Here is a 14,936-nt window from a genome sequence, read left to right as displayed (position 1 = left end):
GCCTCTCCCCGGTGTGAACTCGCTGGTGTGTTAGAAGGTCAGATGAATTAGTAAATCTCTTCCCACACTTGAAGCAGATGGGCGGTCTTTCCCCAGTGTGACCACGCTTGTGTTTCAGCAGGTGTGATGAACTGCTGAATCCCTTCATACACACAGAGCAGATGAATGGCCGCTCTCCAGTGTGAATTCGCTGGTGTGTGCGAAGGTTGAACAATCGATTAAACTGTTTCCCACACATGGAGCAGGTGAAAGGTCTCTCCCCTGAGTGACTACGCAGATGAGTTTCCAGTTGGGATGGAGATATGAATGCCTTCCCACAGGCCCCACATTTCCATGGTTTGTCTATGGTGTGGATGTCCTTGTGTCTCTCCAGGTTGGACGATTTCACACCTGTAAATTTCAAATTTCCCATAAAAAGAGTTTATGAACATCATCATTGTCAATACTGAATAAAAATGAAGGACAGACAATTCTCGTTTGTATGGAACAGGTTTTCTGCACTTCTTTCTGTGAAACAGTAAATCCTCATCACATCCATTCTCCTTCCTCCCTATGCTGGAATCCAAACCCCAGGGTGACAAACCAGCCCACATTTTATGGGCCATATTTGAATCCACTGAGATTTGCTGCTTGGGTGTCTGACTCGTCAACTGGACCTATGTAGAACTCTGTTCCAACCATTCTGGCAGCCAACCACCCCCTCCCTGGCCTCACATTTCTGTCAGCAGCCCACCCAACACCGCCCACCTCTTCACACAGACCCATGCAGGCTTACCTTTAATTTTCACCATGAGAGTTTGTCAGTCTGCCAAATCTTTCAAACCACCTTCAAAATTCCATTCCTTACAGTTTACCCGCTCCCTCCACTCTGGCTGGGTTCAGTTCTCAAGTCCCTCTGTGCAGTGAGAATAAATCGGTAATTTTCTCTCCTGGTCACTGGAATCCTGATGCCCCGCCCACTCTGTTGTTTCACCAAGACAGCCGCAGCTGAAGCAAACAAGCACCGGGAGCTGCAAAATCAGGATCTGCGGGTTCTTCTTGGTGGGTTGGGGCCCCCAGCGGGTGTTTGTGAATCCTCCCTGCGCACCTCCCAGGGTTTCCTTCCTTTCCAGAGATCAGAGTCCTCATTGAATTGAGTGCGGTGTGAGCTCTTATTTATTGTCCCCCCTCCCCCATCTTCTGATGTGAACCATCCTCCAGTCGCTGAAGCTCGATGGTGACCGTTAACCTGGGCTTGTTCGCAGGAGGGAGAAGCCCCGCAGCTGCAAACCAGGGAGCTGACAATGATTGTGAAGGGTTTGCGGATCCTCCCTCCCACCGCCTGATGCTAACTTTGCTTCCCCGGGACAAAGGACTCTCCTCCAGACGAACAATAGCATTGCACCTGCGCGCTACTGTCTCACCTCAGCAACCGCACTGCGCATGCTCCAGATCACAATGCCCAGGGGAATGATTGACGGCGGCTCAGGACCACGAATAATAGGGGGCAGGACTGGAGGACCGAACGGTTGCGGCTGGTCCTACAACCAGTCGGAGCGAATGAGGGGCAGTGAATGAAGCATGCGCAGTGCGGGAAATGGTGAGGGGTGGATGCTTTTTTTCTCGGATCCGTAATTTGTAAGCGGAAAATCACAGATCGGAGCGTATGATGGAACCGGCGTGTGGACGGGAAGATTTCTATACAGATTGTGTGATCTACAAACTCCCTCAAAAACTCATCAATCGCATTTGTACTGAGCGGGGCCAAAGATCCCTTAAATCGTCCCGGTTAATGATCACCATCTTTATTGGGGGCAATGTGCAGCACTGAGCATGTGCAGCCGCCATCACGCTGGGGGCATTATTTTCATAGCTGGGTGGAGCTTGTCCCCCATTGTTTCGAATAGAGACAACCTGTCCATCAAACTGGGTCACCCTTTGAGTCCCAGTGTCTTAATGTGAGACAGGGTGGAAGCAGGGAAGGAAAGAAAAGGATGTAAATCCTGCTCTCTGGATCCTACTACCTCAAGGGACGTCCTGCCTTTTGTGCCCAAAAATCTGTGGCGAAAGTACCCTAAAACATATGGAATTATGTTCACTACTCCCAAAATGTTCCCCTACTGAAACCTCAACCACCTGTCCAGGCTCATTCCCCAATACCAGATCCACTGCCCCTTCCCTCGTTGGACTATCTACATATTGCACCAAGAACGAACTGCTGACAATGTCATGGGGTAAAGTTAAGTTCAGTAGGGCACACGAGTGGTCATCCTAAGTTAGAATTATATTCACACCCAAAGATGTGCTGGTTGGGTGGATTGGCCACGCTAAATTGCCCCTTAATTGGAAAAGAAATATAATTGGCTACTCTAAAATATTCTTTAAAAGTTAGAATTATAGAATCCCTGTTTCTGGAAGGGCAGTTTACGAGCTTTGAGGGGCTGACTGACATGTTTGGGTTGGCATGGGGAGAATGTTTTAGGTATATGCGGGTGCTGGACTTTGCAAGGAAGGTCTTCCTGACCTTCCGAATAGTGCCTGTCTCGTCGCTGTTGGAGGCGGTGCTGTCAACGGACAGGGGGAGGGGAGGGGAGGGGGGGGTGGTGTCATCTCGGTGATTTACAGGAGGGTTTTGGAGGAGGATGGGGTGTCCATGGAGGGGTTAAGGTGAAGTGGGAGGAAAAGCTGGGTGTGGCACTGGAGGAGGGTGTGTGCTGCGGAGGCTAAACGCCTCAACTTTGTGTGCGAGGCTGGGGCTGATACCACTGAAGGTGGTGTACAAGGTGCACCTTACAATGTCTTGTGGTCTTGGCACCTTCAGATGATGCCACCTAAGACAGAGTAAATAAAATTAGGAATACTCAGGAAGTATCAATTCGAGGAGCATAGATCTCTCAGAGATAACAAAGGAATAGATCAGAGTTTTAGCAACAGATGCTCTGAGCCTTGGCTGGAGTCAGGCAATGTTACTGAGGTGGAATCCAGTCTTCAAGATGATGTAAATATGTGGTTGGGTGCAAGTCATAGGGTCAAATATCACACCAACCATTTGGACAATCTCTTTCAATCTCAATCTCAAAACAATGACCAGGGTGAGGGATGGAGTCAGTGGCTAATAAAGGAGTTTGTTACAGGGGCTGAACGCAATGTCTTCCCAATGTTGAAGTGGAGAAAGTTTCTGCTCACCCATTACTTACTGTCAGAACTGTGTGTGCCTTGGAGGGGAACCTGGATGTGATGGTGTTCACAGACCCGATATCCTGGTCCTTCAAGGAGGCGGAGGTTGAGGGTTTGGGAGATTCTGTCAATGTTCTGGTTAGATTTTGGAAAGAGAAATTCCCTCTCCTTCTCCGCCTCTGCTCTCAATCTTTTCTCACTCTTCTCCCCCCACAGAGGCCTGAAACTTTTCTGGCCCAGACCTGTGGAAGGTTCCCTTCCCTGAACTACATCAGTGAATCGGTTGTTGTTTTGTGAAAATCTGGCAGTTTTCAAGGTTACCTTTTCCTAGTGCCGGCCTCACAAATGACCAGATTTCAGCTCAATTTCACAATCCACCTTTGTGTTTTTCTGGATTTTCCCTCACTCCTTTTTTTCTGTCTAAACTGATTTCACAGGATATTGGAAGGGGAAGCTTTGCATTTGGGAAACATCACATCAGGATCTGACGGAGTCGCTTAAGTTATCGTTACTGAATATCAACAGGTTTTGAACATAATATAAGAACATAAGAACTGGAAGCAGGAGTAGGCCACCTGGACCTTCGAGCCTGCTCCGCCATTCAATGAGATCATGGCTGATGTATTGTCGACTCAGCTCCACTTTCCCGCCAGAACACCATAACCCTTTATTCCTTTATTCTTCAAAAAACTATCTATCTTTATCTTGAAAACATTTAATGAAGGAGCCTCAACTGCTTCACTGGGCAGGGAATTCCATCGATTCACATGAAAGGAAAAAACACTGTTCACAGTGGAGAGAAACCATACATGTGTTGTGTGTGTGGACGAGGTTTCAACTAAACTTCTGGCCTGTCAAGACACAAGCGCATTCACACTGGCGCGAAACTGTGGAAATGTGGGGATTGTGAGGCGGCATTTGGTTTCCCGTCTGAGCTGGAAACTCATCGACACACTCACACTGGGGAGAGACCATTCATCTGCTCCGTGTGTGGGAAGGGATCTACTTGGTCATCAAACTTGCTGACACAACAGCGGGTTCACACTGGAGAGAAGTTGTTCACCTGCTGTGTGTGTGGAAAAGGATTGACTGATTCATCCAAGTGGCTGAAACAGCAGCGAGTTCACACCGGGGAGAGACCATTTGCCTGTACTGAGTGTGGGAAGGGATTCACTCATATATCCACCCTGCTGAGACAACAGCGAGTTCACACTGACAAAATACCTTTTAAATGTCTAGACTGTGGGAAATGCTTTAAAAGCTCTGGAAAACAGATGTACCATCAACATGTTTACACTGATGAGAGACCTTTTAAATGCCCAGCCTATGTGAAATGTTATGAAGGCTCCTGGGAGCTGATGTCCCACCAATATATTCATATAGACCGTTCAGGTGCTCTCACTGCGGGGCTGGGTTCAGGCGATCATCTAAACTCACTGTCCACCAGCGAATTCACACTGGGGAGAGGCCATTCATCTGATTGTGGGAAGGGATTTGTCCACCTGGCTGAAACACTAGTGGGATCATATTGGGGTGATACAGTAGCACTGTTGCTTCATAGCGCCAGGGTCCCAGGTTCGATTCACAGCTTGGGTCACTGTCTGTGCGGAGTCTGCACGTTCTCCCCGTGTCTGCGTGGGTTTCCTCCGGATGCTCCGGTTTCCTCCCACAAGTCCCGAAAGAGGTGAACATAGAACAATATGCAAGAGCAGCATGGTGGCGAGTGGTAGCACTGCAGTCTCACGGCACCGAGGTCCCAGGTTCAATCCCAGCTCTGGGTCACTGTCCGTGTGGAGTTTGCACATTCTCCCCGTGTTTGCGTGGGTGTCACCCCCACTACCCAAAAGATGTGCAGGTTAGGTGGATTGAACATGCTAAATTGCCCCTTAATTGCAAAAGATGAATTGGGAACTCTAAATTTAAAAAAAACCCAGAACAATACACCACAGGAACAGGCCCTTCAGCCCTCCAAGCCTGGGTCGATAATGGTACCTGCCTAAACTAAAACTGTCTGCACTTATGGAGTCCATATCCTTCCATTCCCACCCTATTCATATATTTATCTAGTTGTCCCTTAAATGCCGCTACCGTACCGGCTCCCACCACCTCCCCAGGCAGCACGTTCCATATATTTCCCACCCTGTGTAAAAAACCTGCTTTGCACATCTGTTCTGAACTTTTCCCCGCGCACTTTAAACCTATGTCCCCGAGTACTTGACTCTCCTACCCTAGGAAAGAGCATCTGACTATCCACTCTGTCCATACCACTCATAATCTTGTAGACCTCTATCAGCTCGCCTCTCAACCTCCGTTGTTCCAGTGAGAACTGACCAAGTTTATCTAACGTGCTGTTGGGTAATTTGGACATTCTGAATTCTCCCTCCGTGTACCCGAACAGACGGCAGAATGTGGCGACTCGGGGCTTTTCACTTCATTGCAATGTTAATGTGAGCTTACTTGTGACAATAGAGATTATTATTATTAAAGACAGACCTTTCAAATGTTTAAACTGTGGGAAATTCTATACAACGTCCGGTGAACTGATGTCCCATCAGCTTGTTCACACTGATGAGACCGTTCAGGTACTCTCACTGTGGGACTAGATTCAGCAACTCACTGTATACCGGCGAATTCACACTGGGGAGATCCAAACTTTCCTCATAGTTAAAATTCTCCATCCCTGGTAACATCATCATAAATCTTCTCTGCAACGGACAGCATTAGGTACCAGGTTCGATCCCGACTCTGGGTCACTGTCCGTGCGGAGTTTGCACATTCTCCCCCCGTTTGCGTGGGTTTCGCCCCCACAACACAAAGTTGTGCAGGGTAGGTCGATTGGCCACAATAAATTGCCCCTTAATTGGAAAAAATTAATTGGGCACACTAAATTTAAATAAATAAATCTCCTCTGCAGTCTCTCTCGGATGATCACATCCTTCCTGTAATATGGCTGTGGTCTAACTGGTGTTTGATGCAGTTCCAGCACAATCTCCCTGTTCTCATAATGTCAGCCCTCGGCTACCAAAGGAAACTATCCCACCTGCCTTCCTAAGCACTGAAGAGAGTGAGAGGCAGCTGAGAGAGACAGAGAGGAAGCAGAGGGAGTGAGAGGCACCAGAGAGAGAGAGGAACACCAGAGACTGAGAGAGGCAGGAGAGAGAGAGGAGAGAAGAGAGAGACAGTCTAGTCAATAACAAAAATAAGTAATGGAATTGAGATCAGATACGAATCTGCATGAACTGACACCAGTTTATTGACAGATTGACAAGGTAGTCACTGTACTTGAATCAATGTTATTCACTTTTGAAATTGAATGAACAAAGGGTCAGATTAACTATATCACAATCACCCAGTATCAACTAGGTCTGTTTAATACAGAACAGGATTAAACCCAGTGTCCAATATTACAGGTGTCTGTGGCTGTTTGATGCCTGGTTTCATTGTACAGCTGACAAGCCCACAGCTTCAGTGAACTCGTCTATCCAGGGTCTCTTTCTAAACCCTCATCACAACATAATACCGGGTTAGCTATTTATATATGGTCAGTCTGGTTGGACAGCTAACACAAAGCTCAACCAGAAACTATAGTTCTTCTTTCAACTGATTCCAGCTCTGACAAGGGGTCACAGCAACTCCAGCCTTCAGCTCTGTTACTGGGCTGTCATTGACATGAGCAAGAGAGAGAGAGCATGTTGCCTGAGGCTTAAATGGGAAGTTGAAACTTGTGACTCAAAACCAACTGTGTAAGATCTCTGAAAAGATCAGGAATTTTAAAAGATAAATTCTAAACCCAGTGAACAAATTAATGAGTCATAAGACAAAAACTTCAGGTTTTATGACTTTACTGCAACAAACTAGAAGCAACAATGCCTAAACACTATTTTTATAGGGAACGTATCCCTTAAACTACAAATAGAGTGTAGCCCTTTTACTTTTAAGACAATCAAAAATCACACTCCATGGTTACGTCGCTGAAGTTGTCACTCAATTCTCCTGGAACCAGCCCAATGTGATTCTTCGTTCCTGTGTTTACTTCCATTCTGTTCCTTTGCCTGACTGGCAATCCTTAACCCCAGAAGTGTCTTTTGCAGTGATGGTTCTCCTGATGATATTCAGGTCCCGATAAACCAAGTGACTCTTCCAAATCCTGAAGTGGCGTTAGGTTTTTCTCTGCAAATCTTCATCTAATATCCAGTAAAAGGAATGTACAAATGGAAATTGAGAACAGGCAATTCTAGTTTCCATCCAACACTCTGCCCCATTCTCACTCTGCTGTAATATTCATCCTCCTAATTCTCTAAAGGTGCTGATTCAGGCTGACTGACAGATCCCTGCTCCCCGTTTTGGAGAGGCCTGTAAATCTCCATGCAGACTGCCAGACCGAAATATGTCTATGTTACTGAACTCAAAATGTGTGGAACATACAGACTGGATTCACTTCCTTTCTCTTCAGCTGCTGCAAGTCACCATTGTCCCCTCAGAATGAGAAAAGAAATGGAAAGATAAAGTAGACTTGGAGCGGCTGCTGCCTCTTGTGGGGCATTCCAGAACGAGAGGTAATAGTCTTACGATAAGCGGTAGCAAATTCAAAAGTTTAAATTAAAAAATATTTTTTTTAAGAGTACCCAATTTTTTTTTTTCCAATTAAGGGGCAATTTAGTGTGACCAATCCACCTACTCTGCACATCTTTGGGTTGTGGGGGTGAAACCTACACAGACAGTGGGAGAAAGTGCAAATTCCACACAGACAGTGACCCGGGGCCGGGATCGAACCCAGATCCTCAGCGCCGTAGGCAGCAGTGCTAACCATTGGGCCACAGTGCTGCCCTATTCAAAGCAGAGTTGAAGAGAAGCTGCTTCTCCCAAGGGCTGTGAATCTGTGGAATTCACTACCCCAGAGTGTGGAGGAGCTGGGACAATGAGTAAATTTAGGGAGAAGTTAGACAGATTTTTAATTGGGTTGAAGGATTCTGAAGAACTCTCAGGACGGTGGAGATAAGGCCAGGATGAGATCAGCGATGACCGAATGGCGGAGCAGACTCGATGGGCCAAATGGCCTAACTGTTCTTATATCATATGAACTTCTGAAAGGGGCAGACATTGATTTGCTCCCAGATGTTTCCCAGAGGAGGACGTTTTAGTCTGAAACCAATTGTTCAACCTCCACATTGTGACATCACAAAGGTGCTCATCCTCTAAATCAGCCAATAGGAATCCACTCGCTCCGCGGTGACGTCACTGCATTAGTGCGCACACGCTGGCGCGCGGACACGCGAGCACCGCCCCCACCCTCTGTTCCGTCTCCCCCAACACATCCTCGAGACGGTTTCCAGCAACCGGCTGACAGTTCCGGCCTTCGTTGATCTCCCCCTTCCCTGATCCGGGACTGCGCACGTCTCAGGGAGAGGGACTGCTGCGCATGTCTCAGGGAGAGGGACTGCTGCGCATGCGTAGGGGAGCTCACTTCCGCTGACCTTACCTCTCAGGTGTTGACCAATGGGAAGAGTTGGAGGACCGGAAAGACTCTGCCCCTCCGCCAATCAAAGCTCCCCCGTTGTCTCGATGCGAAAGCTGCACATGGAGGTTTCTGCCGAGCAAAGCTGTTGTTCCCCCAACCCTGAATAAGTTTGAGCTGCACACAGACTCCTGTCTCCAACATCTGTGAGTAAAACACTTTATTTTCTCCCCCTTTCCATTTCTTTTCTCATTCTGACCTTCAATTGGTGACTTGCAGCAACTGAAGGGAAAGGAAGTGAATCCAGGGAGGGTGCAGACTCTGCAAAGCTTGGCCCAGGTCTCTCTCTCTCTCTCTCTCTTAAACACATTGACATCCTTTGCCCCCTCAGCTTGACACATTTATTTGTCTGGCTAAAAGGACGATCTCTTTCCTAATGTTCACAATTAAAGGGCTGGTTTCCCCAGGAAATGGCTGACATTTAAGGGGTCAGTAAACAGGCTAAATCTAACTCAGCCAATTACTTCTCAGTAGGAATACTCTCCATCATCAGCAAAGTAATGGAAGGGGTCATCAAAGGTCCTATTAAGTGGCACTTATTCTGCAATAACCTGCTCCTGGACGCTCAGTTTGGGTTCCGCCAGGGCCACTCAGCTCCTGACCTCATTACAGCCTTGGTTCAAACTTGGACAAAAGAGCTGAATGCCAGAAATGAGGTGAGAGTGACTCTCCTTGACATCAAGGCAGCATTTGACTGAGTAGGGCATCAAGGAGCCCCAGCTAAACTGGAGTCAATGGGAATCAGGGGATAACTCTCCACTGGTTGGATTTATACCTGGTACAAAGGAAGATGGTTGTGGTGATTGGAGGTCAGTCATCTCAGCTCCAGGACATCACTGCAGGAGTTCCTCAGGGCAGTATCCTAGGCCCAACCATCTTCAGCTGCTTCATCAATGATCACCCTTCCATCATAAGGTGAGAAATGGTGATGTTTCTGGATCCGCGGGAGAAAGCTCACACTGTCCACCCTATCTAACCCCCTGATCATTTTGTATGCCTCTATTAAGACTCCTCTTAACCTTCTTCGCTCTTAACGAAAACAACCTCAAGTCTATCAGCCTTTCCTCATAAGATTTTCCCTCCATACCAGGCAACATCCTGGTAAATCTCCTCTGCACCCGCTCCAAAGCTTCCACGTCCTTCCTATAATGAGGTGACCAGAACTGTACGCAATACTCCAAATGCAGCTGTACCAGAGTTTTGTACAGCTGCAACATGACCTCATGACTCCGGAACTCAATCCCTCTACCAATAAAGACCAACACTCCATAGGCCGTCTTCACAACCCTATCAACCTGGGTGCCAACTTTCAGGGATCTATGTACATGGACACCTAGATCCCTCTGCTCATCCACACTTCCAAGAACTTTACCATTAGCCAAATATTCCGCATTCCTGTTATTCCTTCCAAAGTGAATCACCTCACACTTCTCTACATTAAACTCCATTTGCCACCTCTCAGCCCAGCTCTGCAGCTTATCTATGTCCCTCTGTAACCTGCAACATCCTTCCGCGCTGTCGACAACACCACCGACTTTAGTGTTGTCTGCAAAATTACTCACCCACCCTTCTGCGCCCTCCTCTAGGTCATTTATAAAAATTACAAACAGCCAACGGCCCCAGAACAGATCCTTGTGGTACGCCACTTGTAACTGAACTCCATTCTGAACATTTCCCATCAACCACCACCCTCTGTCTTCTTTCAGCTAGCCAATTTCTGATCCACATCTCTAAATCACCCTCAATCCCCAGCCTCCGTATTTTCTGCAATAGCCTACCGTGGGGAACCTTATCAAACGCTTTACTGAAATCCACATACACCACATCAACTGCTCTACCCTCATCTACCTGTTCGGTCACCTTCTCAAAGAACTCGATAAGGTTTGTGAGGCATGACCTACCTTTCACAAAGCCATGCTGACTATCCCTAATCATATTATTACTATCTAGATGATTATAAATCTTGTCTCTTAAAATCCCCTCCAAGACTTTACCCACAACAGACGTGAGGCTCACCGGTTGCAGGGGTTGTCTCTACTCCCCTTCTTGAACAAAGGAACCACATTTGCTATCCTCCAGTCCTCTGGCACTATTCCTGTAGCCAATGATGACATAAAAATCAAAGCCAAAGGCTCAGCAATCTCTTCCCTGGCTTCCCAGAGAATCCTTGGATAAATCCCATCAGGCCCCGGGACTTATCTATTTTCAGCCTGTCCAGAATTGTCAACACCTCTTCCCTACGTACCTCAATGCCATCTATTCTAATAGCCTGGGTCTCAGCATTCTCCTCCACAACATTCTCTTTTTCCTGAGTGAATACTGACGAAAAATATTCATTTAGTATCTCGCCTATCTCTTTAGACTCCACACACAACTTCCCATCCCTGTCCTTGACTGGCCCTACTCTTACCCCAGTCATTCTTTTATTCCTGACATACCTATAGAAAGATTTTGGGTTTTCCTTGATCCTACCTGCCAAATACTTCTCATGTCTCCTCCTTGCTCATCGTAGATCTCTCTTTAGATCCTTCCTCGCTACCTTGTAACTATCAAGCGCCCCAACTGAAACTTCACACCTCATCTTCACATAGGCCTCCTTCTTCCTCTTAACAAGAGATTCCACTTCTTTGGTAAACCACGGTTCCCTCGCTCGACGCCTTCCTCCCTGCCTGACCGGTACGTACTTATCAAGAACACGCAGTAGCTGTTCCTTGAACAAGCTTCACATATCCAGTGTGCCTAACACTTGCAGCCTATTTCTCCAACCTATCCCCCCCCCCAAGTCATGTCTAATGGCATCATAATTGCCCTTCCCCATGCCTCCTGATGCCCCAAAGCCTGTCCACCAGACATCTACAAGCACAAGTCAGGAGTGTAATGGAATACACTCCACTTTGCTGGATGAGTGCAGCTCCAACAACACACAAGAAGCTCGACTCTATCCAGACAAAGCAGCCTGATTGATTGCATCGCCTTCCACAAACATTCAAACCTTCCACCACCGACAAACAGTAGCAGCCGTGTATACCATTTACAAGATACACTGCAGTAACTCCGAAAGGTTCCTCAGACAGCACCTTCCAAACCCCCAACCACTACCATCTGGAAGGACAAGAGCAGCAGAAACCTGGGAAGCCCACCACCTGGAGGTTCTCCTCCAAGTTACTCACCACCTTGACTTGGAAATATATTGCCATTCCTTCACTGTCCCTGGGGCAACATCCTGGAATTCCCTCCCTAACAGCACAGGGGATGTAGGGCAGCATGGTGGAGCAGTGGTTAGCGCTGCTGCCTCACGGCTCCGAGGTCCGAGGCTCCATCCCGGCTCTGGGTCACTGTCCGTGTGGAGTTTGCATATTCTCCCCGTGTTTGCTTGCGTTCACTCCCACAACCCAAAGATGTGCAGGGTAGCTGGATTGGTGACGCTAAATTGCCCCATAAGTGTAAAAAATGAATTAGGTACTCTAAATTTATAAAAAAACAAATGAAAAAAAAAAAAACAGCACAGGGGATGTACCTACACCTCAAGGACTGCAGCAGTTCAAGAAGGCAGCTCACCCCTACTTCGGAAGGGCAACTGGGGATGGGCAATAAATGCTGGCCTGACCAGCATTGTCCCCATCCCGTAAATTAATTTTTAAAAATGTAATATCGGACAGAAATATGTCTAGTGTTATATGGTATGTATTATATATATTTTTGATGGTTCTGTGATAAAATACATCCATTATTATTTCTAGTTTTGTAAATAGTACTGTACCTACATCATATATTTCCAGTCATACAGTCATTGCAGCACTTCAGAATCCATTTGGGAACTCGAGTCAATGCTGACTCTCTGTACAGCAATCCAGTCAGTCCCATTCCTGCTCGATATCCCTGTTCCCCTGCAAGTTTATTTTCTTCAAGTAACCATCCTATTTTATTTTAAATTATCGATCATCTGGACTTCCACAACCCTTGTGGGTAGTGAGTTCCCTGTCATGACCACTCCATGACTAAATAAAATTCTTCCTCAGAATTTCCCTATCTCTAATCAGTAAATGTACTTATATGGAGATTCTCTACTCTTGTGCAGGTTTTAGTGAGTTTAGATTTGTTGATCAGCACCTTCAGGAAAATTGGGAGGGAAAGTAAGTGAATACAATCTGTATATTACACACATTTTCCATCCAGTAATATAGATATATATCTGTCTGGCAGCCTGCATGAAGATTTTCAGGTCTGGAGGAAACAGTGAGCTTGGATCTGTCAATCAGCCTGAATCAGTACCTTCAGGAGAATTGGGAGGGTGAATATTAGATCCAGCAGAGTGAGAATGGAGGGAGAGTGTGTGGGATTGAGATTTCGAGCATTTCAGGGAAAGAGAGAGGAAAGAATGTTCGATAGAAACTAGAATTGTTTGTTCTGAATTTCTATCCTGTACTGATATTGTAAAATCTGTTTGCAGGCAGTTCGATCGAGAGGAGTTTGAGGCCGATATCTCAAACTAAATATCACATCAAGAACTGATTGAGTCACTCAATTCTTGGGATCTTCGGCCTGAGAATCTAGAAGGAGAAATGTTTGTCTATTCTGTCTGCTTCACGAGATTTTAAACAACAGTGTGTCTGGAAAAGCACTGAGACACACACACCCGTGTGAGACTGTTATAGAGCACTGACTGTGGAAAGAGCTTCAACCAGTGACACAGCCTGAAAACATACTACACCATTCACAGCAGGGAGAGACTGTGCGGGTGTTCTGTGTGTGGACAAGGCTTCAACTGATCGTCAAACGCGGTGAGACGTAAGATCACCCGGATCATGGCGAAACCATGGAAATGTGAGGATTGTGGGAGGGGATTTAGAGCCCCACACGAGCTGGCAACGCATCAACGCAGTCACACTGGCGAGCGGCCTTTCACCTGCTCTTGGTGTGAAAAGGGATTCGCTCACAATGGCACCCTGCAGAGACACAAACTAATTCACACTGCGGAGAGACCGTTCACCTGCTCTGACTGTGGGAAGGGATTCCCTCAGTTATCCCAGCTGCAGACACACCAGCGGGTTCACACTGGGGAGAGGCCTTTCACCTGCTCTCAGTGTGAAAAGGGATTCACTCAAATTGGCAACCTGCATACACACCAGCGAGTTCACACTGGAGAGAGGCCTTTCACCTGCTCTCAGTGTGAAAAGGGATTCGCTCACAATAGCGCCCTGCAGAGACACAAACTAATTCACACTGCGGAGAGACCGTTCACCTGCTCTGACTTTGGGAAGGGATTCCCTCGGTTATCCCAGCTGCAGACACACCAGCGAGTTCACACTGGAAAGAGTCCTTTCACCTGCTCTCAGTGTGAAAAGGGATTCGCTCAAATTGGCAGCCTGCGGAAACACGACCGAATTCACACTGGAGAGAGGCCTTTCACCTGCCCTCAGTGTGAAAAGAGATTCAATGACATTGGCAACCTGCGGAGACACGAACGAGTTCACACTGGGGAGAGACCGTTCACCTGCTCTGACTGTGGGAAGGGATTCCCTCGGTTAGCCCACCTGCAGAGACACCAGCGACTTCACACTGGAGAGAGACCTTTCACCTGCTCTCAGTGTGAAAAGGGATTCGCTGACAATGGCAGCCTGCGGAAACACGAACGAGTTCACACTGGGGATTATCCATTCAACTGCACTGTGTGTGATAAGGGATTCACTGATATTGGTAACCTTCGGAGACACGAACGAGTTCACACCGGGGAGAGGCCATTCATCTGCTCTGTGTGTGATATGGGATTCGCTAAATTATCCAGCCTGCTGAAACACAATGCCACTCACACCAAGAGCAGGCCCTTTAAATGCCCTGACTGCAGGCGGGGTTTCAAAAGCTCTCAGCTACTGATGTCCCACCAGCGCGTTCACTCTGAGGAGAGACCGTTCAGCTGCTCTCATTGCACAAAGAGCTTTAGAACCCCATCCAACCTGATGAAACACGAGCGAAGTCACACCGGGGAGAGCCCGTTCACCTCTCCGACTGGGAAAAGATTCACTCGGTCATCACTTGCTGAGCCACAATGTCACTCACAGCAATGAGAGATCCTTTAAATGCTCCGACTGTGGGAGTGGGTTTAAAAGCTCTCAGGTACTGATGTCCCACCAGCACATTCACACTGGGGAGAGACCGTTCAGCTGCTCTCACTGCACAAAGAGATTTCAAACATCAATCACGTTGTGGAGACACCAGCAAGTTCACACTGGAAAGAAGCCATTCACCTGCTCTCACTGTGGGGAGG

The 14,936-nt window shown here is 47.3% G+C and overlaps 2 protein-coding genes across 2 annotated transcripts in view; one reads left to right on the top strand and one right to left on the bottom strand.

Annotated features, from left to right (window-relative positions):
- Positions 1–14,936, bottom strand: part of LOC140418046 (uncharacterized) — a 108,401-nt gene that overhangs the window by 25,973 nt on the left and 67,492 nt on the right. The gene's annotated exons all lie outside the window — the stretch shown is intronic.
- LOC140422329 (uncharacterized) lies at positions 8,059–14,784 on the top strand. Its single transcript, XM_072507358.1, has 2 exons — positions 8,059–8,817; positions 13,122–14,784. Exon 2 carries the CDS (start codon positions 13,477–13,479, stop codon positions 14,734–14,736), a length of 1,260 nt encoding a protein of 419 aa, XP_072363459.1. The 5' UTR covers positions 8,059–8,817; positions 13,122–13,476; the 3' UTR covers positions 14,737–14,784.

The sequence above is a fragment of the Scyliorhinus torazame genome, chromosome 5 (assembly GCF_047496885.1).
Source record: "Scyliorhinus torazame isolate Kashiwa2021f chromosome 5, sScyTor2.1, whole genome shotgun sequence".
Classification (NCBI taxonomy): Eukaryota; Metazoa; Chordata; class Chondrichthyes; order Carcharhiniformes; family Scyliorhinidae; genus Scyliorhinus; species Scyliorhinus torazame.
Note: the sequence above shows the minus strand (reverse complement) of the source record. Positions and strands in the feature narration are given on the sequence as shown.